At 37.7% G+C, this 22,036-nt stretch overlaps 1 protein-coding gene across 1 annotated transcript in view; it reads right to left on the bottom strand.

Moving 5' to 3' along the window:
* pxdc1b (PX domain containing 1b) overlaps positions 1-16,403 on the bottom strand; it is a 29,209-nt gene extending 12,806 nt beyond the window's left edge. The window contains exon 1 of the mRNA XM_087788427.1: positions 16,080-16,403. Within this exon, the coding sequence (XP_087644553.1) occupies positions 16,080-16,326 (247 nt within the window). The 5' untranslated portion in view covers positions 16,327-16,403. The remainder of the gene's footprint in view (positions 1-16,079) is intronic.
* Positions 16,404-22,036: the final 5,633 nt, after the last annotated feature.

Genomic DNA, 22,036 nt, shown 5'->3' with positions numbered 1-22,036 from the left:
CGACACAACAGTGACACAACAGTGACACAACAGTGACACAACAGTGACACAACAGTGACACAAGAGCGACACAACAGCGACACAACAGTGACACAACAGTGACACAACAGTGACACAACAGTGACACAACAGTGACACAACAGCGACACAACAGTGACACAACAGTGACACAACAGTGACACAAGAGCGACACAACAGTGACACTACAGTGACACAAGAGCGACACAAGAGCAACACAACAGCGACACAACAGTGACACAACAGCGACACAACAGTGACACAACAGTGACACAACAGCGACACAACAGCGACACAACAGTGACACAACAGTGACACAACAGTGACACAAGAGCGACACAACAGCGACACAACAGTGACACAACAGTGACACAACAGTGACACAAGAGCGACACAACAGTGACACAACAGTGAGACAAGAGTGACACAAGAGCGACACAATAGTGACACAACAAAGTTATGGAGGAGAGATTGACAAAGTTATGGAGGAGAGATTGACAAAGTTATGGAGGAGAGATTGACAAAGTTATGGAGGAGAGATTGAAAATGTTCTGGAGGAGAGATTGACAAAGTTATGGAGGAGAGATTGATAAAGTTATGGAGGAGAGATTGATAAAGTTATGGAGGAGAGATTGATAAAGTTATTGAGGAGAGATTGACAAAGTTCTGGAGGAGAGATTGACAAAGTTCTGGAGGAGAGATTGACAAAGTTATGTAGGAGAGATTGATAAAGTTATGGAGGAGAGATTGACAAAGTTATGTAGGAGAGATTGATAAAGTTATGTAGGAGAGATTGATAAAGTTATTGAGGAGAGATTGACAAAGTTCTGGAGGAGAGATTGACAAAGTTATGGAGGAGAGATTGACAAAGTTATGGAGGAGAGATTGATAAAGTTATGGAGGAGAGATTGACAAAGTTATGTAGGAGAGATTGACAACGTTATGGAGGAGAGATTGACAAAGTTATGGAGGAGAGATTGACAAAGTTATGGAGGAGAGATTGACAAAGTTATGGAGGAGAGATTGACAAAGTTATGGAGGAGAGATTGACAAAGTTATGGAGGAGAGATTGATAAAGTTATGGAGGAGAGATTGACAAAGTTATGGAGAAGAGATTGACAAAGTTATGCAGGAGAGATTGAAAATGTTCTGGAGGAGAGATTGACAAAGTTATGGAGGAGAGATTGATAAAGTTATGGAGGAAAGATTGACAAAGTTATGGAGGAGAGATTGACAAAGTTATGTAGGAGAGATTGATAAAGTTATGGAGGAGAGATTGACAAAGTTATGGAGGAGAGATTGACAAAGTTATGGAGGAGAGATTGACAAAGTTATGGAGGAGAGATTGACAAAGTTATGGAGGAGAGATTGACAAAGTTATGGAGGAGAGATTGACAAAGTTATGTAGGAGAGATTGATAAAGTTATGGAGGAGAGATTGACAAAGTTATGTAGGAGAGATTGACAAAATTCTGGAGGAGAGATTGACAAAGTTACGTAGGAGAGATTGACAAAGTTATGGAGAAGAGATTGACAAAGTTATGGAGGAGAGATTGAAAATGTTCTGGAGGAGAGATTGACAAAGTTATGGAGGAGAGATTGACAAAGTTATGGAGGAGAGATTGACAAAGTTATGGAGGAGAGATTGAAAATGTTCTGGAGGAGAGATTGACAAAGTTAAGGAGGAGAGATTGACAAAGTTATGGAGGAGAGATTGACAAAGTTATGTAGGAGAGATTGACAAAAGTTATGTAGGAGAGATTGACAAAGTTATGGAGGAGAGATTGACAAAGTTATGGAGGAGAGATTGACAAAGTTATGGAGGAGAGATTGACAAAGTTATGGAGAAGAGATTGACAAAGTTATGGAGGAGAGATTGACAAAGTTATGGAGGAGAGATTGACAAAGTTATGGAGGAGAGATTGACAAAGTTATGGAGGAGAGATTGACAAAGTTATGGAGGAGAGATTGACAAAGTTATGGAGGAGAGATTGACAAAGTTATGGAGGAGAGATTGAAAATGTTCTGGAGGAGAGATTGACAAAGTTATGGAGGAGAGATTGATAAAGTTATGGAGGAGAGATTGATAAAGTTATGGAGGAGAGATTGATAAAGTTATTGAGGAGAGATTGACAAAGTTCTGGAGGAGAGATTGACAAAGTTCTGGAGGAGAGATTGACAAAGTTATGTAGGAGAGATTGATAAAGTTATGGAGGAGAGATTGACAAAGTTATGTAGGAGAGATTGATAAAGTTATGTAGGAGAGATTGATAAAGTTATTGAGGAGAGATTGACAAAGTTCTGGAGGAGAGATTGACAAAGTTATGGAGGAGAGATTGACAAAGTTATGGAGGAGAGATTGATAAAGTTATGGAGGAGAGATTGACAAAGTTATGTAGGAGAGATTGACAACGTTATGGAGGAGAGATTGACAAAGTTATGGAGGAGAGATTGACAAAGTTATGGAGGAGAGATTGACAAAGTTATGGAGGAGAGATTGACAAAGTTATGGAGGAGAGATTGACAAAGTTATGGAGGAGAGATTGATAAAGTTATGGAGGAGAGATTGACAAAGTTATGGAGAAGAGATTGACAAAGTTATGCAGGAGAGATTGAAAATGTTCTGGAGGAGAGATTGACAAAGTTATGGAGGAGAGATTGATAAAGTTATGGAGGAAAGATTGACAAAGTTATGGAGGAGAGATTGACAAAGTTATGTAGGAGAGATTGATAAAGTTATGGAGGAGAGATTGACAAAGTTATGGAGGAGAGATTGACAAAGTTATGGAGGAGAGATTGACAAAGTTATGGAGGAGAGATTGACAAAGTTATGGAGGAGAGATTGACAAAGTTATGGAGGAGAGATTGACAAAGTTATGTAGGAGAGATTGATAAAGTTATGGAGGAGAGATTGACAAAGTTATGTAGGAGAGATTGACAAAATTCTGGAGGAGAGATTGACAAAGTTACGTAGGAGAGATTGACAAAGTTATGGAGAAGAGATTGACAAAGTTATGGAGGAGAGATTGAAAATGTTCTGGAGGAGAGATTGACAAAGTTATGGAGGAGAGATTGACAAAGTTATGGAGGAGAGATTGACAAAGTTATGGAGGAGAGATTGAAAATGTTCTGGAGGAGAGATTGACAAAGTTAAGGAGGAGAGATTGACAAAGTTATGGAGGAGAGATTGACAAAGTTATGTAGGAGAGATTGACAAAAGTTATGTAGGAGAGATTGACAAAGTTATGGAGGAGAGATTGACAAAGTTATGGAGGAGAGATTGACAAAGTTATGGAGGAGAGATTGACAAAGTTATGGAGAAGAGATTGACAAAGTTATGGAGGAGAGATTGACAAAGTTATGGAGGAGAGATTGACAAAGTTATGGAGGAGAGATTGACAAAGTTATGGAGGAGAGATTGACAAAGTTATGTAGGAGAGATTGACAAAGTTATGGAGAAGAGATTGACAAAGTTATGGAGGAGAGATTGACAAAGTTATGGAGGAGAGATTGACAAAGTTATGGAGGAGAGATTGACAAAGTTATGGAGGAGAGATTGAAAATGTTCTGGAGGAGAGATTGACAAAGTTATGGAGGAGAGATTGACAAAGTTATGGAGGAGAGATTGAAAATGTTCTGGAGGAGAGATTGACAAAGTTATGGAGGAGAGATTGATAAAGTTATGGAGGAGAGATTGACAAAGTTATGGAGGAGAGATTGACAAAGTTATGTAGGAGAGATTGACAAAGCTATGGAGAAGAGATTGACAAAGTTATGGAGGAGAGATTGACAAAGTTATGGAGGAGAGATTGAAAATGTTCTGGAGGAGAGATTGACAAAGTTATGGAGGAGAGATTGATAAAGTTATGGAGGAGAGATTGACAAAGTTATGGAGAAGAGATTGACAAAGTTATGCAGGAGAGATTGAAAATGTTCTGGAGGAGAGATTGACAAAGTTATGTAGGAGAGATTGATAAAGTTATGGAGGAGAGATTGACAAAGTTATGGAGGAGAGATTGACAAAGTTATGGAGGAGAGATTGACAAAGTTATGGAGGAGAGATTGACAAAGTTATGGAGGAGAGATTGACAAAGTTATGGAGGAGAGATTGACAAAGTTATGTAGGAGAGATTGATAAAGTTCTGGAGGAGAGATTGACAAAGTTATGTAGGAGAGATTGACAAAATTCTGGAGGAGATATTGACAAAGTTACGTAGGAGAGATTGACAAAGTTATGGAGAAGAGATTGAAAATGTTCTGGAGGAGAGATTGACAAAGTTATGGAGGAGAGATTGACAAAGTTATGGAGGAGAGATTGACAAAGTTATGGAGGAGAGATTGACAAAGTTATGGAGGAGAGATTGACAAAGTTATGTAGGAGAGATTGACAAAGTTATGTAGGAGAGATTGACAAAGTTATGTAGGAGAGATTGATAAAGTTATGGAGGAGAGATTGATAAAGTTATGGAGGAGAGATTGACAAAGTTATGGAGGAGAGATTGACAAAGTTATGTAGGAGAGATTGACAAAGTTATGTAGGAGAGATTGACAAAGTTATGGAGGAGAGATTGACAAAGTTATGTAGGAGAGATTGACAAAGTTATGTAGGAGAGATTGATAAAGTTATGGAGGAGAGATTGACAAAGTTATGTAGGAGAGATTGACAAAGTTATGGAGGAGAGATTGACAAAGTTATGTAGGAGAGATTGATAAAGTTATGGAGGAGAGATTGACAAAGTTATGTAGGAGAGATTGACAAAAGTTATGTAGGAGAGATTGACAAAGTTATGTAGGAGAGATTGATAAAGTTATTGAGGAGAGATTGACAAAGTTATGTAGGAGAGATTGACAAAGTTATGGAGGAGAGATTGACAAAGTTATGGAGAAGAGATTGACAAAGTTATGGAGGAGAGATTGACAAAGTTATGGAGGAGAGATTGACAAAGTTATGTAGGAGAGATTGACAAAGTTATGGAGAAGAGATTGACAAAGTTATGGAGGAGAGATTGACAAAGTTATGGAGGAGAGATTGACAAAGTTATGGAGGAGAGACTGAAAATGTTCTGGAGGAGAGATTGACAAAGTTATGGAGGAGAGATTGACAAAGTTATGGAGGAGAGATTGACAAAGTTATGGAGGAGAGATTGACAAAGTTATGGAGGAGAGATTGACAAAGTTATGTAGGAGAGATTGACAAAGTTATGGAGAAGAGATTGACAAAGTTATGGAGGAGAGATTGACAAAGTTATGGAGGAGAGATTGACAAAGTTATGGAGGAGAGACTGAAAATGTTCTGGAGGAGAGATTGACAAAGTTATGGAGGAGAGATTGACAAAGTTATGGAGGAGAGATTGAAAATGTTCTGGAGGAGAGATTGACAAAGTTATGGAGGAGAGATTGACAAAGTTATGGAGGAGAGATTGATAAAGTTATGGAGGAGAGATTGACAACGTTATGGAGGAGAGATTGACAAAGTTATGGAGGAGAGATTGACAAAGTTATGGAGGAGAGATTGACAAAGTTATGGAGGAGAGATTGACAAAGTTATGGAGGAGAGATTGACAAAGTTATGGAGGAGAGATTGACAAAGTTATGGAGGAGAGATTGACAAAGTTATGTAGGAGAGATTGACAAAGTTATGGAGAAGAGATTGACAAAGTTATGTAGGAGAGATTGACAAAGTTATGGAGGAGAGATTGACAAAGTTATGGAGGAGAGATTGACAAAGTTATGGAGGAGAGATTGACAAAGTTATGGAGGAGAGATTGACAAAGTTATGGAGGAGAGATTGAAAATGTTCTGGAGGAGAGATTGACAAAGTTATGGAGGAGAGATTGAAAATGTTCTGGAGGAGAGATTGACAAAGTTATGGAGGAGAGATTGATAAAGTTATGGAGGAGAGATTGACAAAGTTATGGAGAAGAGATTGACAAAGTTATGCAGGAGAGATTGAAAATGTTCTGGAGGAGAGATTGACAAAGTTATGGAGGAGAGATTGATAAAGTTATGGAGGAAAGATTGACAAAGTTATGGAGGAGAGATTGACAAAGTTATGTAGGAGAGATTGATAAAGTTATGGAGGAGAGATTGACAAAGTTATGGAGGAGAGATTGACAAAGTTATGGAGGAGAGATTGACAAAGTTATGGAGGAGAGATTGACAAAGTTATGGAGGAGAGATTGACAAAGTTATGGAGGAGAGATTGACAAAGTTATGTAGGAGAGATTGATAAAGTTATGGAGGAGAGATTGACAAAGTTATGTAGGAGAGATTGACAAAATTCTGGAGGAGAGATTGACAAAGTTATGGAGGAGAGATTGACAAAGTTATGGAGGAGAGATTGACAAAGTTATGGAGGAGAGATTGACAAAGTTATGGAGGAGAGATTGACAAAGTTATGGAGGAGAGATTGACAAAGTTATGGAGGAGAGATTGACAAAGTTATGGAGGAGAGATTGACAAAGTTATGTAGGAGAGATTGACAAAGTTATGGAGAAGAGATTGACAAAGTTATGTAGGAGAGATTGACAAAGTTATGGAGGAGAGATTGACAAAGTTATGGAGGAGAGATTGACAAAGTTATGGAGGAGAGATTGACAAAGTTATGGAGGAGAGATTGAAAATGTTCTGGAGGAGAGATTGACAAAGTTATGGAGGAGAGATTGAAAATGTTCTGGAGGAGAGATTGACAAAGTTATGGAGGAGAGATTGATAAAGTTATGGAGGAGAGATTGACAAAGTTATGGAGAAGAGATTGACAAAGTTATGCAGGAGAGATTGAAAATGTTCTGGAGGAGAGATTGACAAAGTTATGGAGGAGAGATTGATAAAGTTATGGAGGAAAGATTGACAAAGTTATGGAGGAGAGATTGACAAAGTTATGTAGGAGAGATTGATAAAGTTATGGAGGAGAGATTGACAAAGTTATGGAGGAGAGATTGACAAAGTTATGGAGGAGAGATTGACAAAGTTATGGAGGAGAGATTGACAAAGTTATGGAGGAGAGATTGACAAAGTTATGGAGGAGAGATTGACAAAGTTATGTAGGAGAGATTGATAAAGTTATGGAGGAGAGATTGACAAAGTTATGTAGGAGAGATTGACAAAATTCTGGAGGAGAGATTGACAAAGTTATGGAGGAGAGATTGACAAAGTTATGGAGGAGAGATTGACAAAGTTATGTAGGAGAGATTGACAAAGTTATGGAGGAGAGATTGACAAAGTTACGTAGGAGAGATTGACAAAGTTACGTAGGAGAGATTGAAAATGTTCTGGAGGAGACATTGACAAAGTTATGGAGAAGAGATTGACAAAGTTATGGAGGAGAGATTGAAAATGTTCTGGAGGAGACATTGACAAAGTTATGGAGGAGAGATTGACAAAGTTATGGAGGAGAGATTGACAAAGTTATGGAGGAGAGATTGAAAATGTTCTGGAGGAGAGATTGACAAAGTTAAGGAGGAGAGATTGACAAAGGTATGGAGGAGAGATTGACAAAGTTATGTAGGAGAGATTGACAAAAGTTATGTAGGAGAGATTGACAAAGTTATGGAGGAGAGATTGACAAAGTTATGGAGGAGAGATTGACAAAGTTATGGAGGAGAGATTGACAAAGTTATGGAGAAGAGATTGACAAAGTTATGGAGGAGAGATTGACAAAGTTATGGAGGAGAGATTGACAAAGTTATGGAGGAGAGATTGACAAAGTTATGGAGGAGAGATTGACAAAGTTATGGAGGAGAGATTGACAAAGTTAAGGAGGAGAGATTGACAAAGTTATGGAGGAGAGATTGACAAAGTTATGGAGGAGAGATTGACAAAGTTATGGAGGAGAGATTGACAAAGTTATGGAGGAGAGATTGACAAAGTTATGTAGGAGAGATTGACAAAGTTATGGAGAAGAGATTGACAAAGTTATGGAGGAGAGATTGACAAAGTTATGGAGGAGAGATTGACAAAGTTATGGAGGAGAGATTGACAAAGTTATGGAGGAGAGATTGAAAATGTTCTGGAGGAGAGATTGACAAAGTTATGGAGGAGAGATTGACAAAGTTATGGAGGAGAGATTGAAAATGTTCTGGAGGAGAGATTGACAAAGTTATGGAGGAGAGATTGATAAAGTTATGGAGGAGAGATTGACAAAGTTATGGAGGAGAGATTGACAAAATTATGTAGGAGAGATTGACAAAGCTATGGAGAAGAGATTGACAAAGTTATGGAGGAGAGATTGAGAAAGTTATGGAGGAGAGATTGACAAAGTTATGGAGGAGAGATTGAAAATGTTCTGGAGGAGAGATTGACAAAGTTATGGAGGAGAGATTGATAAAGTTATGGAGGAGAGATTGACAAAGTTATGGAGAAGAGATTGACAAAGTTATGCAGGAGAGATTGAAAATGTTCTGGAGGAGAGATTGACAAAGTTATGTAGGAGAGATTGATAAAGTTATGGAGGAGAGATTGACAAAGTTATGGAGGAGAGATTGACAAAGTTATGGAGGAGAGATTGACAAAGTTATGGAGGAGAGATTGACAAAGTTATGGAGGAGAGATTGACAAAGTTATGGAGGAGAGATTGACAAAGTTATGGAGGAGAGATTGACAAAGTTATGTAGGAGAGATTGATAAAGTTATGGAGGAGAGATTGACAAAGTTATGTAGGAGAGATTGACAAAATTCTGGAGGAGATATTGACAAAGTTACGTAGGAGAGATTGACAAAGTTATGGAGAAGAGATTGAAAATGTTCTGGAGGAGAGATTGACAAAGTTATGGAGGAGAGATTGACAAAGTTATGGAGGAGAGATTGACAAAGTTATGGAGGAGAGATTGACAAAGTTATGGAGGAGAGATTGACAAAGTTATGTAGGAGAGATTGACAAAGTTATGTAGGAGAGATGGATAAAGTTATGGAGGAGAGATTGACAAAGTTATGTAGGAGAGATTGACAAAGTTATGGAGGAAAGATTGACAAAGTTATGTAGGAGAGATTGATAAAGTTATGGAGGAGAGATTGACAAAGTTATGTAGGAGAGATTGACAAAAGTTATGTAGGAGAGATTGACAAAGTTATGTAGGAGAGATTGATAAAGTTATTGAGGAGAGATTGACAAAGTTATGTAGGAGAGATTGACAAAGTTATGGAGGAGAGATTGACAAAGTTATGGAGAAGAGATTGACAAAGTTATGGAGGAGAGATTGACAAAGTTATGGAGGAGAGATTGACAAAGTTATGGAGGAGAGATTGACAAAGTTATGGAGGAGAGATTGACAAAGTTATGTAGGAGAGATTGACAAAGTTATGGAGAAGAGATTGACAAAGTTATGGAGGAGAGATTGACAAAGTTATGGAGGAGAGATTGACAAAGTTATGGAGGAGAGACTGAAAATGTTCTGGAGGAGAGATTGACACAGTTATGGAGGAGAGATTGACAAAGTTATGGAGGAGAGATTGAAAATGTTCTGGAGGAGAGATTGACAAAGTTATGGAGGAGAGATTGATAAAGTTATGGAGGAGAGATTGATAAAGTTATGGAGGAGAGATTGACAAAGTTCTGGAGGAGAGATTGACAAAGTTATGTAGGAGAGATTGATAAAGTTATGGAGGAGAGATTGACAAAGTTATGTAGGAGAGATTGATAAAGTTATGGAGGAGAGATTGATAAAGTTCTGGAGGAGAGATTGACAAAGTTCTGGAGGAGAGATTGACAAAGTTATGTAGGAGAGATTGATAAAGTTATGGAGGAGAGATTGACAAAGTTATGTAGGAGAGATTGACAAAAGTTATGTAGGAGAGATTGACAAAGTTATGGAGGAGAGATTGACAAAGTTATGGAGGAGAGATTGACAAAGTTATGGAGGAGAGATTGACAAAGTTATGGAGAAGAGATTGACAAAGTTATGGAGGAGAGATTGACAAAGTTATGGAGGAGAGATTGACAAAGTTATGGAGGAGAGATTGACAAAGTTATGGAGGAGAGATTGACAAAGTTATGTAGGAGAGATTGACAAAGTTATGGAGAAGAGATTGACAAAGTTATGTAGGAGAGATTGATAAAGTTATGGAGGAGAGATTGACAAAGTTATGTAGGAGAGATTGACAAAAGTTATGTAGGAGAGATTGACAAAGTTATGTAGGAGAGATTGATAAAGTTATTGAGGAGAGATTGACAAAGTTATGTAGGAGAGATTGACAAAGTTATGGAGGAGAGATTGACAAAGTTATGGAGAAGAGATTGACAAAGTTATGGAGGAGAGATTGACAAAGTTATGGAGGAGAGATTGACAAAGTTATGGAGGAGAGATTGACAAAGTTATGGAGGAGAGATTGACAAAGTTATGGAGGAGAGATTGAAAATGTTCTGGAGGAGAGATTGACAAAGTTATGGAGGAGAGATTGACAAAGTTATGGAGGAGAGATTGAAAATGTTCTGGAGGAGAGATTGACAAAGTTATGGAGGAGAGATTGATAAAGTTACGGAGGAGAGATTGATAAAGTTATGGAGGAGAGATTGACAAAGTTCTGGAGGAGAGATTGACAAAGTTATGTAGGAGAGATTGATAAAGTTATGGAGGAGAGATTGACAAAGTTATGTAGGAGAGATTGATAAAGTTATGGAGGAGAGATTGATAAAGTTCTGGAGGAGAGATTGACAAAGTTCTGGAGGAGAGATTGACAAAGTTATGTAGGAGAGATTGATAAAGTTATGGAGGAGAGATTGACAAAGTTATGTAGGAGAGATTGACAAAAGTTATGTAGGAGAGATTGACAAAGTTATGGAGGAGAGATTGACAAAGTTATGGAGGAGAGATTGACAAAGTTATGGAGGAGAGATTGACAAAGTTATGGAGAAGAGATTGACAAAGTTATGGAGGAGAGATTGACAAAGTTATGGAGGAGAGATTGACAAAGTTATGGAGGAGAGATTGACAAAGTTATGGAGGAGAGATTGACAAAGTTATGTAGGAGAGATTGACAAAGTTATGGAGGAGAGATTGACAAAGTTATGGAGGAGAGATTGACAAAGTTATGGAGGAGAGATTGACAAAGTTATGGAGGAGAGATTGAAAATGTTCTGGAGGAGAGATTGACAAAGTTATGGAGGAGAGATTGACAAAGTTATGGAGGAGAGATTGAAAATGTTCTGGAGGAGAGATTGACAAAGTTATGGAGGAGAGATTGATAAAGTTATGGAGGAGAGATTGACAAAGTTATGGAGAAGAGATTGACAAAGTTATGCAGGAGAGATTGAAAATGTTCTGGAGGAGAGATTGACAAAGTTATGGAGGAGAGATTGACAAAGTTATGGAGGAGAGATTGACAAAGTTATGGAGGAGAGATTGAAAATGTTCTGGAGGAGAGATTGACAAAGTTAAGGAGGAGAGATTGACAAAGTTCTGGAGGAGAGATTGACAAAGTTCTGGAGGAGAGATTGACAAAGTTCTGGAGGAGAGATTGACAAAGTTATGGAGGAGAGATTGACAAAGTTCTGGAGGAGAGATTGACAAAGTTCTGGAGGAGAGATTGACAAAGTTCTGGAGGAGAGATTGACAAAGTTATGTAGGAGAGATTGATAAAGTTATGGAGGAGAGATTGACAAAGTTATGGAGGAGAGATTGACAAAGTTATGGAGGAGAGATTGACAAAGCTATGGAGGAGAGATTGACAAAGTTATGGAGGAGAGATTGACAAAGTTATGGAGGAGAGATTGACAAAGTTATGTAGGAGAGATTGATAAAGTTATGGAGGAGAGATTGACAAAGTTATGTAGGAGAGATTGACAAAGTTACGTAGGAGAGATTGACAAAGTTATGGAGAAGAGATTGATAAAGTTATGGAGGAGAGATTGACAAAGTTACGTAGGAGAGATTGACAAAGTTATGGAGAAGAGATTGACAAAGTTATGTAGGAGAGATTGAAAATGTTCTGGAGGAGAGATTGACAAAGTTATGGAGGAGAGATTGACAAAGTTATGGAGGAGAGATTGACAAAGTTATGGAGGAGAGATTGAAAATGTTCTGGAGGAGAGATTGACAAAGTTAAGGAGGAGAGATTGACAAAGTTATGGAGGAGAGATTGACAAAGTTATGTAGGAGAGATTGACAAAAGTTATGTAGGAGAGATTGACAAAGTTATGGAGGAGAGATTGACAAAGTTATGGAGGAGAGATTGACAAATGTATGGAGGAGAGATTGACAAAGTTATGGAGGAGAGATTGACAAAGTTATGGAGGAGAGATTGACAAAGTTATGGAGGAGAGATTGACAAAGTTATGGAGGAGAGATTGACAAAGTTATGGAGGAGAGATTGACAAAGTTATGGAGAAGAGATTGACAAAGTTATGGAGGAGAGATTGACAAAGTTATGTAGGAGAGATTGACAAAGTTATGGAGGAGAGATTGACAAAGTTATGGAGGAGAGATTGACAAAGTTATGGAGGAGAGATTGACAAAGTTATGGAGGAGAGATTGACAAAGTTATGGAGGAGAGATTGACAAAGTTATGGAGGAGAGATTGACAAAGTTATGGAGGAGAGATTGACAAAGTTATGGAGGAGAGATTGACAAAGTTATGGAGGAGAGATTGACAAAGTTATGGAGGAGAGATTGAAAATGTTCTGGAGGAGAGATTGACAAAGTTATGGAGGAGAGATTGACAAAGTTATGGAGGAGAGATTGAAAATGTTCTGGAGGAGAGATTGACAAAGTTATGGAGGAGAGATTGATAAAGTTATGGAGGAGAGATTGACAAAGTTATGGAGAAGAGATTGACAAAGTTATGCAGGAGAGATTGAAAATGTTCTGGAGGAGAGATTGACAAAGTTATGGAGGAGAGATTGACAAAGTTATGGAGGAGAGATTGATAAAGTTATGGAGGAGAGATTGACAAAGTTATGGAGAAGAGATTGACAAAGTTATGCAGGAGAGATTGAAAATGTTCTGGAGGAGAGATTGACAAAAGTTATTTAGGAGAGATTGACAAAGTTATGTAGGAGAGATTGATAAAGTTATTGAGGAGAGATTGACAAAGTTATGTAGGAGAGATTGACAAAGTTATGGAGGAGAGATTGACAAAGTTATGTAGGAGAGATTGACAAAGTTATGGAGAAGAGATTGACAAAGTTATGGAGGAGAGATTGACAAAGTTATGGAGAAGAGATTGACAAAGTTATGGAGGAGAGATTGACAAAGTTATGGAGGAGAGATTGATAAAGTTATGGAGGAGAGATTGACAAAGTTATGGAGAAGAGATTGACAAAGTTATGGAGGAGAGATTGACAAAGTTATGGAGGAGAGATTGACAAAGTTATGTAGGAGAGATTGACAAAGTTATGCAGGAGAGATTGACAAAGTTATGGAGGAGAGATTGACAAAGTTATGTAGGAGAGATTGACAAAGTTATGGAGAAGAGATTGACAAAGTTATGGAGGAGAGATTGACAAAGTTATGGAGGAGAGATTGACAAAGTTATGGAGGAGAGATTGAAAATGTTCTGGAGGAGAGATTGACAAAGTTATGGAGGAGAGATTGACAAAGTTATGGAGGAGAGATTGACAAAGTTATGGAGAAGAGATTGACAAAGTTATGTAGGAGAGATTGACAAAGTTATGCAGGAGAGATTGACAAAGTTATGGAGGAGAGATTGACAAAGTTATGTAGGAGAGATTGACAAAGTTATGGAGAAGAGATTGACAAAGTTATGGAGGAGAGATTGACAAAGTTATGGAGGAGAGATTGACAAAGTTATGGAGGAGAGATTGAAAATGTTCTGGAGGAGAGATTGACAAAGTTATGGAGGAGAGATTGACAAAGTTATGGAGGAGAGATTGAAAATGTTCTGGAGGAGAGATTGACAAAGTTATGGAGGAGAGATTGATAAAGTTATGGAGGAGAGATTGATAAAGTTATGGAGGAGAGATTGACAAAGTTCTGGAGGAGAGATTGACAAAGTTATGTAGGAGAGATTGATAAAGTTATGGAGGAGAGATTGACAAAGTTATGGAGGAGAGATTGACAAAAGTTATGTAGGAGAGATTGACAAAGTTATGGAGGAGAGATTGACAAAGTTATGGAGGAGAGATTGACAAAGTTATGGAGGAGAGATTGAAAATGTTCTGGAGGAGAGATTGACAAAGTTATGGAGGAGAGATTGACAAAGTTATGGAGGAGAGATTGATAAAGTTATGGAGGAGAGATTGACAAAGTTATGGAGGAGAGATTGACAAAGTTATGGAGGAGAGATTGACAAAGTTATGGAGGAGAGATTGACAAAGTTATGGAGGAGAGATTGATAAAGTTATGGAGGAGAGATTGATAAAGTTATGGAGGAGAGATTGATAAAGTTATGGAGGAGAGATTGACAAAGTTATGGAGGAGAGATTGATAAAGTTATGGAGGAGAGATTGACAAAGTTATGGAGGAGAGATTGATAAAGTTATGGAGAAGAGATTGACAAAGTTATGGAGGAGAGATTGATAAAGTTATGGAGGAGAGATTGATAAAGTTATGGAGGAGAGATTGATAAAGTTATGGAGAAGAGATTGATAAAGTTATGGAGGAGAGATTGATAAAGTTATGGAGGAGAGATTGACAAAGTTATGGAGGAGAGATTGACAAAGTTATGGAGGAGAGATTGACAAAGTTATGGAGGAGAGATTGAAAAGGTTCTGGAGGAGAGATTGAAAAGGTTCTGGAGGAGAGATTGAAAAGGTTCTGGAGGAGAGATTGAAAAGGTTCTGGAGGAGAGATTGAAAAGGTTCTGGAGGAGAGATTGAAAAGGTTCTGGAGGAGAGATTGACAAAGTTATGGAGGAGAGATTGAAAATGTTCTGGAGGAGAGATTGACAAAGTTATGGAGGAGAGATTGATAAAGTTATGGAGGAGAGATTGATAAAGTTATGGAGGAGAGATTGACAAAGTTCTGGAGGAGAGATTGACAAAGTTATGTAGGAGAGATTGATAAAGTTATGGAGGAGAGATTGACAAAGTTATGGAGGAGAGATTGACAAAAGTTATGTAGGAGAGATTGACAAAGTTATGGAGGAGAGATTGACAAAGTTATGGAGGAGAGATTGACAAAGTTATGGAGGAGAGATTGAAAATGTTCTGGAGGAGAGATTGACAAAGTTATGGAGGAGAGATTGACAAAGTTATGGAGGAGAGATTGATAAAGTTATGGAGGAGAGATTGACAAAGTTATGGAGGAGAGATTGACAAAGTTATGGAGGAGAGATTGACAAAGTTATGGAGGAGAGATTGACAAAGTTATGGAGGAGAGATTGATAAAGTTATGGAGGAGAGATTGATAAAGTTATGGAGGAGAGATTGATAAAGTTATGGAGGAGAGATTGACAAAGTTATGGAGGAGAGATTGATAAAGTTATGGAGGAGAGATTGACAAAGTTATGGAGGAGAGATTGATAAAGTTATGGAGAAGAGATTGACAAAGTTATGGAGGAGAGATTGATAAAGTTATGGAGGAGAGATTGATAAAGTTATGGAGGAGAGATTGATAAAGTTATGGAGAAGAGATTGATAAAGTTATGGAGGAGAGATTGATAAAGTTATGGAGGAGAGATTGACAAAGTTATGGAGGAGAGATTGACAAAGTTATGGAGGAGAGATTGACAAAGTTATGGAGGAGAGATTGACAAAGTTATGGAGGAGAGATTGACAAAGTTATGGAGGAGAGATTGATAAAGTTATGGAGGAGAGATTGATAAAGTTATGGAGGAGAGATTGATAAAGTTATGGAGGAGAGATTGACAAAGTTATGTAGGAGAGATTGATAAAGTTATGGAGGAGAGATTGACAAAGTTATGGAGGAGAGATTGACAAAGTTCTGGAGGAGAGATTGAAAAGGTTCTGGAGGAGAGATTGAAAAGGTTCTGGAGGAGAGATTGAAAAGGTTCTGGAGGAGAGATTGAAAAGGTTCTGGAGGAGAGATTGAAAAGGTTCTGGAGGAGAGATTGAAAAGGTTCTGGAGGAGAGATTGACAAAGTTATGGAGGAGAGATTGAAAAGGTTCTGGAGGAGAGATTGAAAAGGTACTGGAGGCGTCAGTCGAACCTTCACTGAGCTCAGTCTCTTCATGTTCTTCAGGAAAACATTCCTCGAGTTTCCTGCTGAGTCGAAACAAGTCCGAGTAGCTCCGGTGAAGGTACAGCACGGTCCGGTCCGACCACTCGGTTCTGATCTCGAAGAAATCCTCGTCCTCGGCCCGCGGACCCACGACCAGCCTCCGGATCCCGTTGACCCAACAGTCGCGCACGAACATGTTGACCAGCGACGTCCCCGCGAACACAGCCGAGGCCATCAGGCCCGCATCCTGGACCAGAACCAGGACCAGAACCGAACCTCAGAACCTGACGTGTCGACCCGCCCTGCTCGGAACCAACAGCTGACGAAGTTGAGCTTCTGTGACCCGGTACCACCTCCTGCTCCTCCCTCTCTCAGTCACACACACACATGGAAACACACACACTTATACACACACACACACTTATACACACACACACACCCCTATACACACACACACACACACTTATACACACACACACACTTATACACACACACACACATACACACACACACACACTTATACACACACACGCACACACACACAAACACACACACACTTATACACACACACACACACACACACCCCTACACACACTCGCACACACACGCACACACACACACATGTAAACGCACATGTAAACACACACACACACACATACACACACTTATACACACACTCGCACACACACACACATGTAACACACACACACAAATGTAAACACACACACACACACACTTATACACACACGCACACACACACAAACACACACACTTATACACACACACACACACCCCTACACACACTCGCACACACACACACACACACATGTAAACACACATGTAAACACACATGTAAACACACACACACACACACACACTTATACACACACACACATGTAACACACACACACATGTAAACACACACACTTATACACACACACACACACAGACACACACACACTTATACACACACACACACACACACACTTATACACACACTCGCACACACAGACACACACACACATGTAAACACACACACACACACACACATGTATTCTTCTGCCACGTCTGAGTTCAACTAAATCGACAGAAAAGTCCAAACGTGGAAAAACATCATAAGAAAAAGTTTTAACATGAAATTGAAAATAAAGTTTTTTAATCTGATTTTAAACATAAACTAAGTTGAACATAAACTCCGTCTCGTGTCTTCTGGCTCAGCTCTATATATATTCTTGATGAAAACGAGTCACAAAAAAAACGAGTCACGGATCAATTCAGGAAATTCTGAAACTGATAAAAGACACCAGAGTTGATACTAGTTGATGTTTAATGACACCAGAGTTGATACTAGTTGATGTTTAATGACACCAGAGTTGATACTAGTTGATGTTTAATGACACCAGAGTTGATACTAGTTGATGTTTAATGACACCAGAGTTGATACTAGTTGATGTTTAATGACACCAGAGTTGATACTAGTTGATGTTTAATGACATCAGAGTCGATACTAGTTGATGTTTAATGACACCAGAGTTGACACTAGTTGATGTTTAATGACACCAGAGTTGATACTAGTTGATGTTTAATGACACCAGAGTTGATACTAGTTGATGTTTAATGACACCAGAGTTGATACTAGTTGATGTTTAATGACACCAGAGTTGATACTAGTTGATGTTTAATGACACCAGAGTTGATACTAGTTGATGTTTAATGACACCAGAGTTGATACTAGTTGATGTTTAATGACACCAGAGTTGATACTAGTTGATGTTTAATGACACCAGAGTTGATACTAGTTGATGTTTAATGACACCAGAGTTGATACTAGTTGATGTTTAATGACACCAGAGTTGATACTAGTTGATGTTTAATGACACCAGAGTTGATACTAGTTGATGTTTAATGACACCAGAGTTGATACTAGTTGATGTTTAATGACACCAGAGTTGATACTAGTTGATGTTTAATGACACCAGAGTTGACACTAGTTGATGTTTAATGACACCAGAGTTGATACTAGTTGATGTTTAATGACACCAGAGTTGACACTAGTTGATGTTTAATGACACCAGAGTTGATACTAGTTGATGTTTAATGACACCAGAGTTGATACTAGTTGATGTTTAATGACACCAGAGTTGATACTAGTTGATGTTTAATGACACCAGAGTTGATACTAGTTGATGTTTAATGACACCAGAGTTGATACTAGTTGATGTTTAATGACACCAGAGTTGATACTAGTTGATGTTTAATGACACCAGAGTTGATACTAGTTGATGTTTAATGACACCAGAGTTGATACTAGTTGATGTTTAATGACACCAGAGTTGATACTAGTTGATGTTTAATGACACCAGAGTTGATACTAGTTGATGTTTAATGACACCAGAGTTGATACTAGTTGATGTTTAATGACACCAGAGTTGATACTAGTTGATGTTTAATGACACCAGAGTTGATACTAGTTGATGTTTAATGACATCAGAGTCGATACTAGTTGATGTTTAATGACACCAGAGTTGACACTAGTTGATGTTTAATGACACCAGAGTTGATACTAGTTGATGTTTAATGACACCAGAGTTGATACTAGTTGATGTTTAATGACACCAGAGTTGATACTAGTTGATGTTTAATGACACCAGAGTTGATACTAGTTGATGTTTAATGACACCAGAGTTGATACTAGTTGATGTTTAATGACACCAGAGTTGATACTAGTTGATGTTTAATGACACCAGAGTTGATACTAGTTGATGTTTAATGACACCAGAGTTGATACTAGTTGATGTTTAATGACACCAGAGTTGATACTAGTTGATGTTTAATGACACCAGAGTTGATACTAGTTGATGTTTAATGACACCAGAGTTGATACTAGTTGATGTTTAATGACACCAGAGTTGATACTAGTTGATGTTTAATGACACCAGAGTTGATACTAGTTGATGTTTAATGACACCAGAGTTGACACTAGTTGATGTTTAATGACACCAGAGTTGATACTAGTTGATGTTTAATGACACCAGAGTTGACACTAGTTGATGTTTAATGACACCAGAGTTGATACTAGTTGATGTTTAATGACACCAGAGTTGATACTAGTTGATGTTTAATGACACCAGAGTTGATACTAGTTGATGTTTAATGACACCAGAGTTGATACTAGTTGATGTTTAATGACACCAGAGTTGATACTAGTTGATGTTTAATGACACCAGAGTTGATACTAGTTGATGTTTAATGACACCAGAGTTGATACTAGTTGATGTTTAATGACACCAGAGTTGATACTAGTTGATGTTTAATGACACCAGAGTTGATACTAGTTGATGTTTAATGACACCAGAGTAGATACTAGTTGATGTTTAATGACACCAGAGTAGATACTAGTTGATGTTTAATGACACCAGAGTTGATGTTTAATGACACCAGAGTTAATACTAGTTGATGTTTAATGACACCAGAGTTAATACTAGTTGATGTTTAATGACACCAGAGTTGATACTAGTTGATGTTTAATGACACCAGAGTTGATACTAGTTGATGTTTAATGACACCAGAGTTGATACTAGTTGATGTTTAATGACACCAGAGTTGATACTAGTTGATGTTTAATGACACCAGAGTTGATACTAGTTGATGTTTAATGACACCAGAGTTGACACTAGTTGATGTTTAATGACACCAGAGTTGATACTAGTTGATGTTTAATGACACCAGAGTTGATACTAGTTGATGTTTAATGACACCAGAGTTGATACTAGTTGATGTTTAATGACACCAGAGTTGATACTAGTTGATGTTTAATGACACCAGAGTTGATACTAGTTGATGTTTAATGACACCAGAGTTGATACTAGTTGATGTTTAATGACACCAGAGTTGATACTAGTTGATGTTTAATGACACCAGAGTTGATACTAGTTGATGTTTAATGACACCAGAGTAGATACTAGTTGATGTTTAATGACACCAGAGTAGATACTAGTTGATGTTTAATGACACCAGAGTTGATGTTTAATGACACCAGAGTTAATACTAGTTGATGTTTAATGACACCAGAGTTAATACTAGTTGATGTTTAATGACACCAGAGTTGATACTAGTTGATGTTTAATGACACCAGAGTTGATACTAGTTGATGTTTAATGACACCAGAGTTGATACTAGTTGATGTTTAATGACACCAGAGTTGATACTAGTTGATGTTTAATGACACCAGAGTTAATACTAGTTGATGTTTAATGACACCAGAGTTGATACTAGTTGATGTTTAATGACACCAGAGTTGATACTAGTTGATGTTTAATGACACCAGAGTTGATACTAGTTGATGTTTAATGACACCAGAGTAGATACTAGTTGATGTTTAATGACACCAGAGTAGATACTAGTTGATGTTTAATGACACCAGAGTTGATACTAGTTGATGTTTAATGACACCAGAGTTAATACTAGTTGATGTTTAATGACACCAGAGTTGATACTAGTTGATGTTTAATGACACCAGAGTTGATACTAGTTGATGTTTAATGACACCAGAGTTGATACTAGTTGATGTTTAATGACACCAGAGTTGATACTAGTTGATGTTTAATGACACCAGAGTTGATACTAGTTGATGTTTAATGACACCAGAGTTGATACTAGTTGATGTTTAATGACACCAGAGTTGATACTAGTTGATGTTTAATGACACCAGAGTTGATACTAGTTGATGTTTAATGACACCAGAGTTGATACTAGTTGATGTTTAATGACACCAGAGTTGATACTAGTTGATGTTTAATGACACCAGAGTTGATACTAGTTGATGTTTAATGACACCAGAGTAGATACTAGTTGATGTTTAATGACACCAGAGTAGATACTAGTTGATGTTTAATGACACCAGAGTTGATGTTTAATGACACCAGAGTTAATACTAGTTGATGTTTAATGACACCAGAGTTAATACTAGTTGATGTTTAATGACACCAGAGTTGATACTAGTTGATGTTTAATGACACCAGAGTTGATACTAGTTGATGTTTAATGACACCAGAGTTGATACTAGTTGATGTTTAATGACACCAGAGTTGATACTAGTTGATGTTTAATGACACCAGAGTTGATACTAGTTGATGTTTAATGACACCAGAGTTGATACTAGTTGATGTTTAATGACACCAGAGTTGATACTAGTTGATGTTTAATGACACCAGAGTTGATACTAGTTGATGTTTAATGACACCAGAGTTGATACTAGTTGATGTTTAATGACACCAGAGTTGATACTAGTTGATGTTTAATGACACCAGAGTTGATACTAGTTGATGTTTAATGACACCAGAGTTGATACTAGTTGATGTTTAATGACACCAGAGTTGATACTAGTTGATGTTTAATGACACCAGAGTTGATACTAGTTGATGTTTAATGACACCAGAGTAGATACTAGTTGATGTTTAATGACACCAGAGTAGATACTAGTTGATGTTTAATGACACCAGAGTTGATGTTTAATGACACCAGAGTTAATACTAGTTGATGTTTAATGACACCAGAGTTAATACTAGTTGATGTTTAATGACACCAGAGTTGATACTAGTTGATGTTTAATGACACCAGAGTTGATACTAGTTGATGTTTAATGACACCAGAGTTGATACTAGTTGATGTTTAATGACACCAGAGTTGATACTAGTTGATGTTTAATGACACCAGAGTTAATACTAGTTGATGTTTAATGACACCAGAGTTGATACTAGTTGATGTTTAATGACACCAGAGTTGATACTAGTTGATGTTTAATGACACCAGAGTTGATACTAGTTGATGTTTAATGACACCAGAGTAGATACTAGTTGATGTTTAATGACACCAGAGTTGATGTTTAATGACACCAGAGTTAATACTAGTTGATGTTTAATGACACCAGAGTTGATACTAGTTGA

Source organism: Callionymus lyra, chromosome 4 (genome assembly GCF_982586985.1).
Source record: "Callionymus lyra chromosome 4, fCalLyr1.hap1.1, whole genome shotgun sequence".
NCBI lineage: Eukaryota > Metazoa > Chordata > Actinopteri > Syngnathiformes > Callionymidae > Callionymus > Callionymus lyra.
The sequence above is the reverse complement of the archived record's forward strand: the minus strand, read 5'-3'. Positions and strand labels throughout refer to the sequence as shown.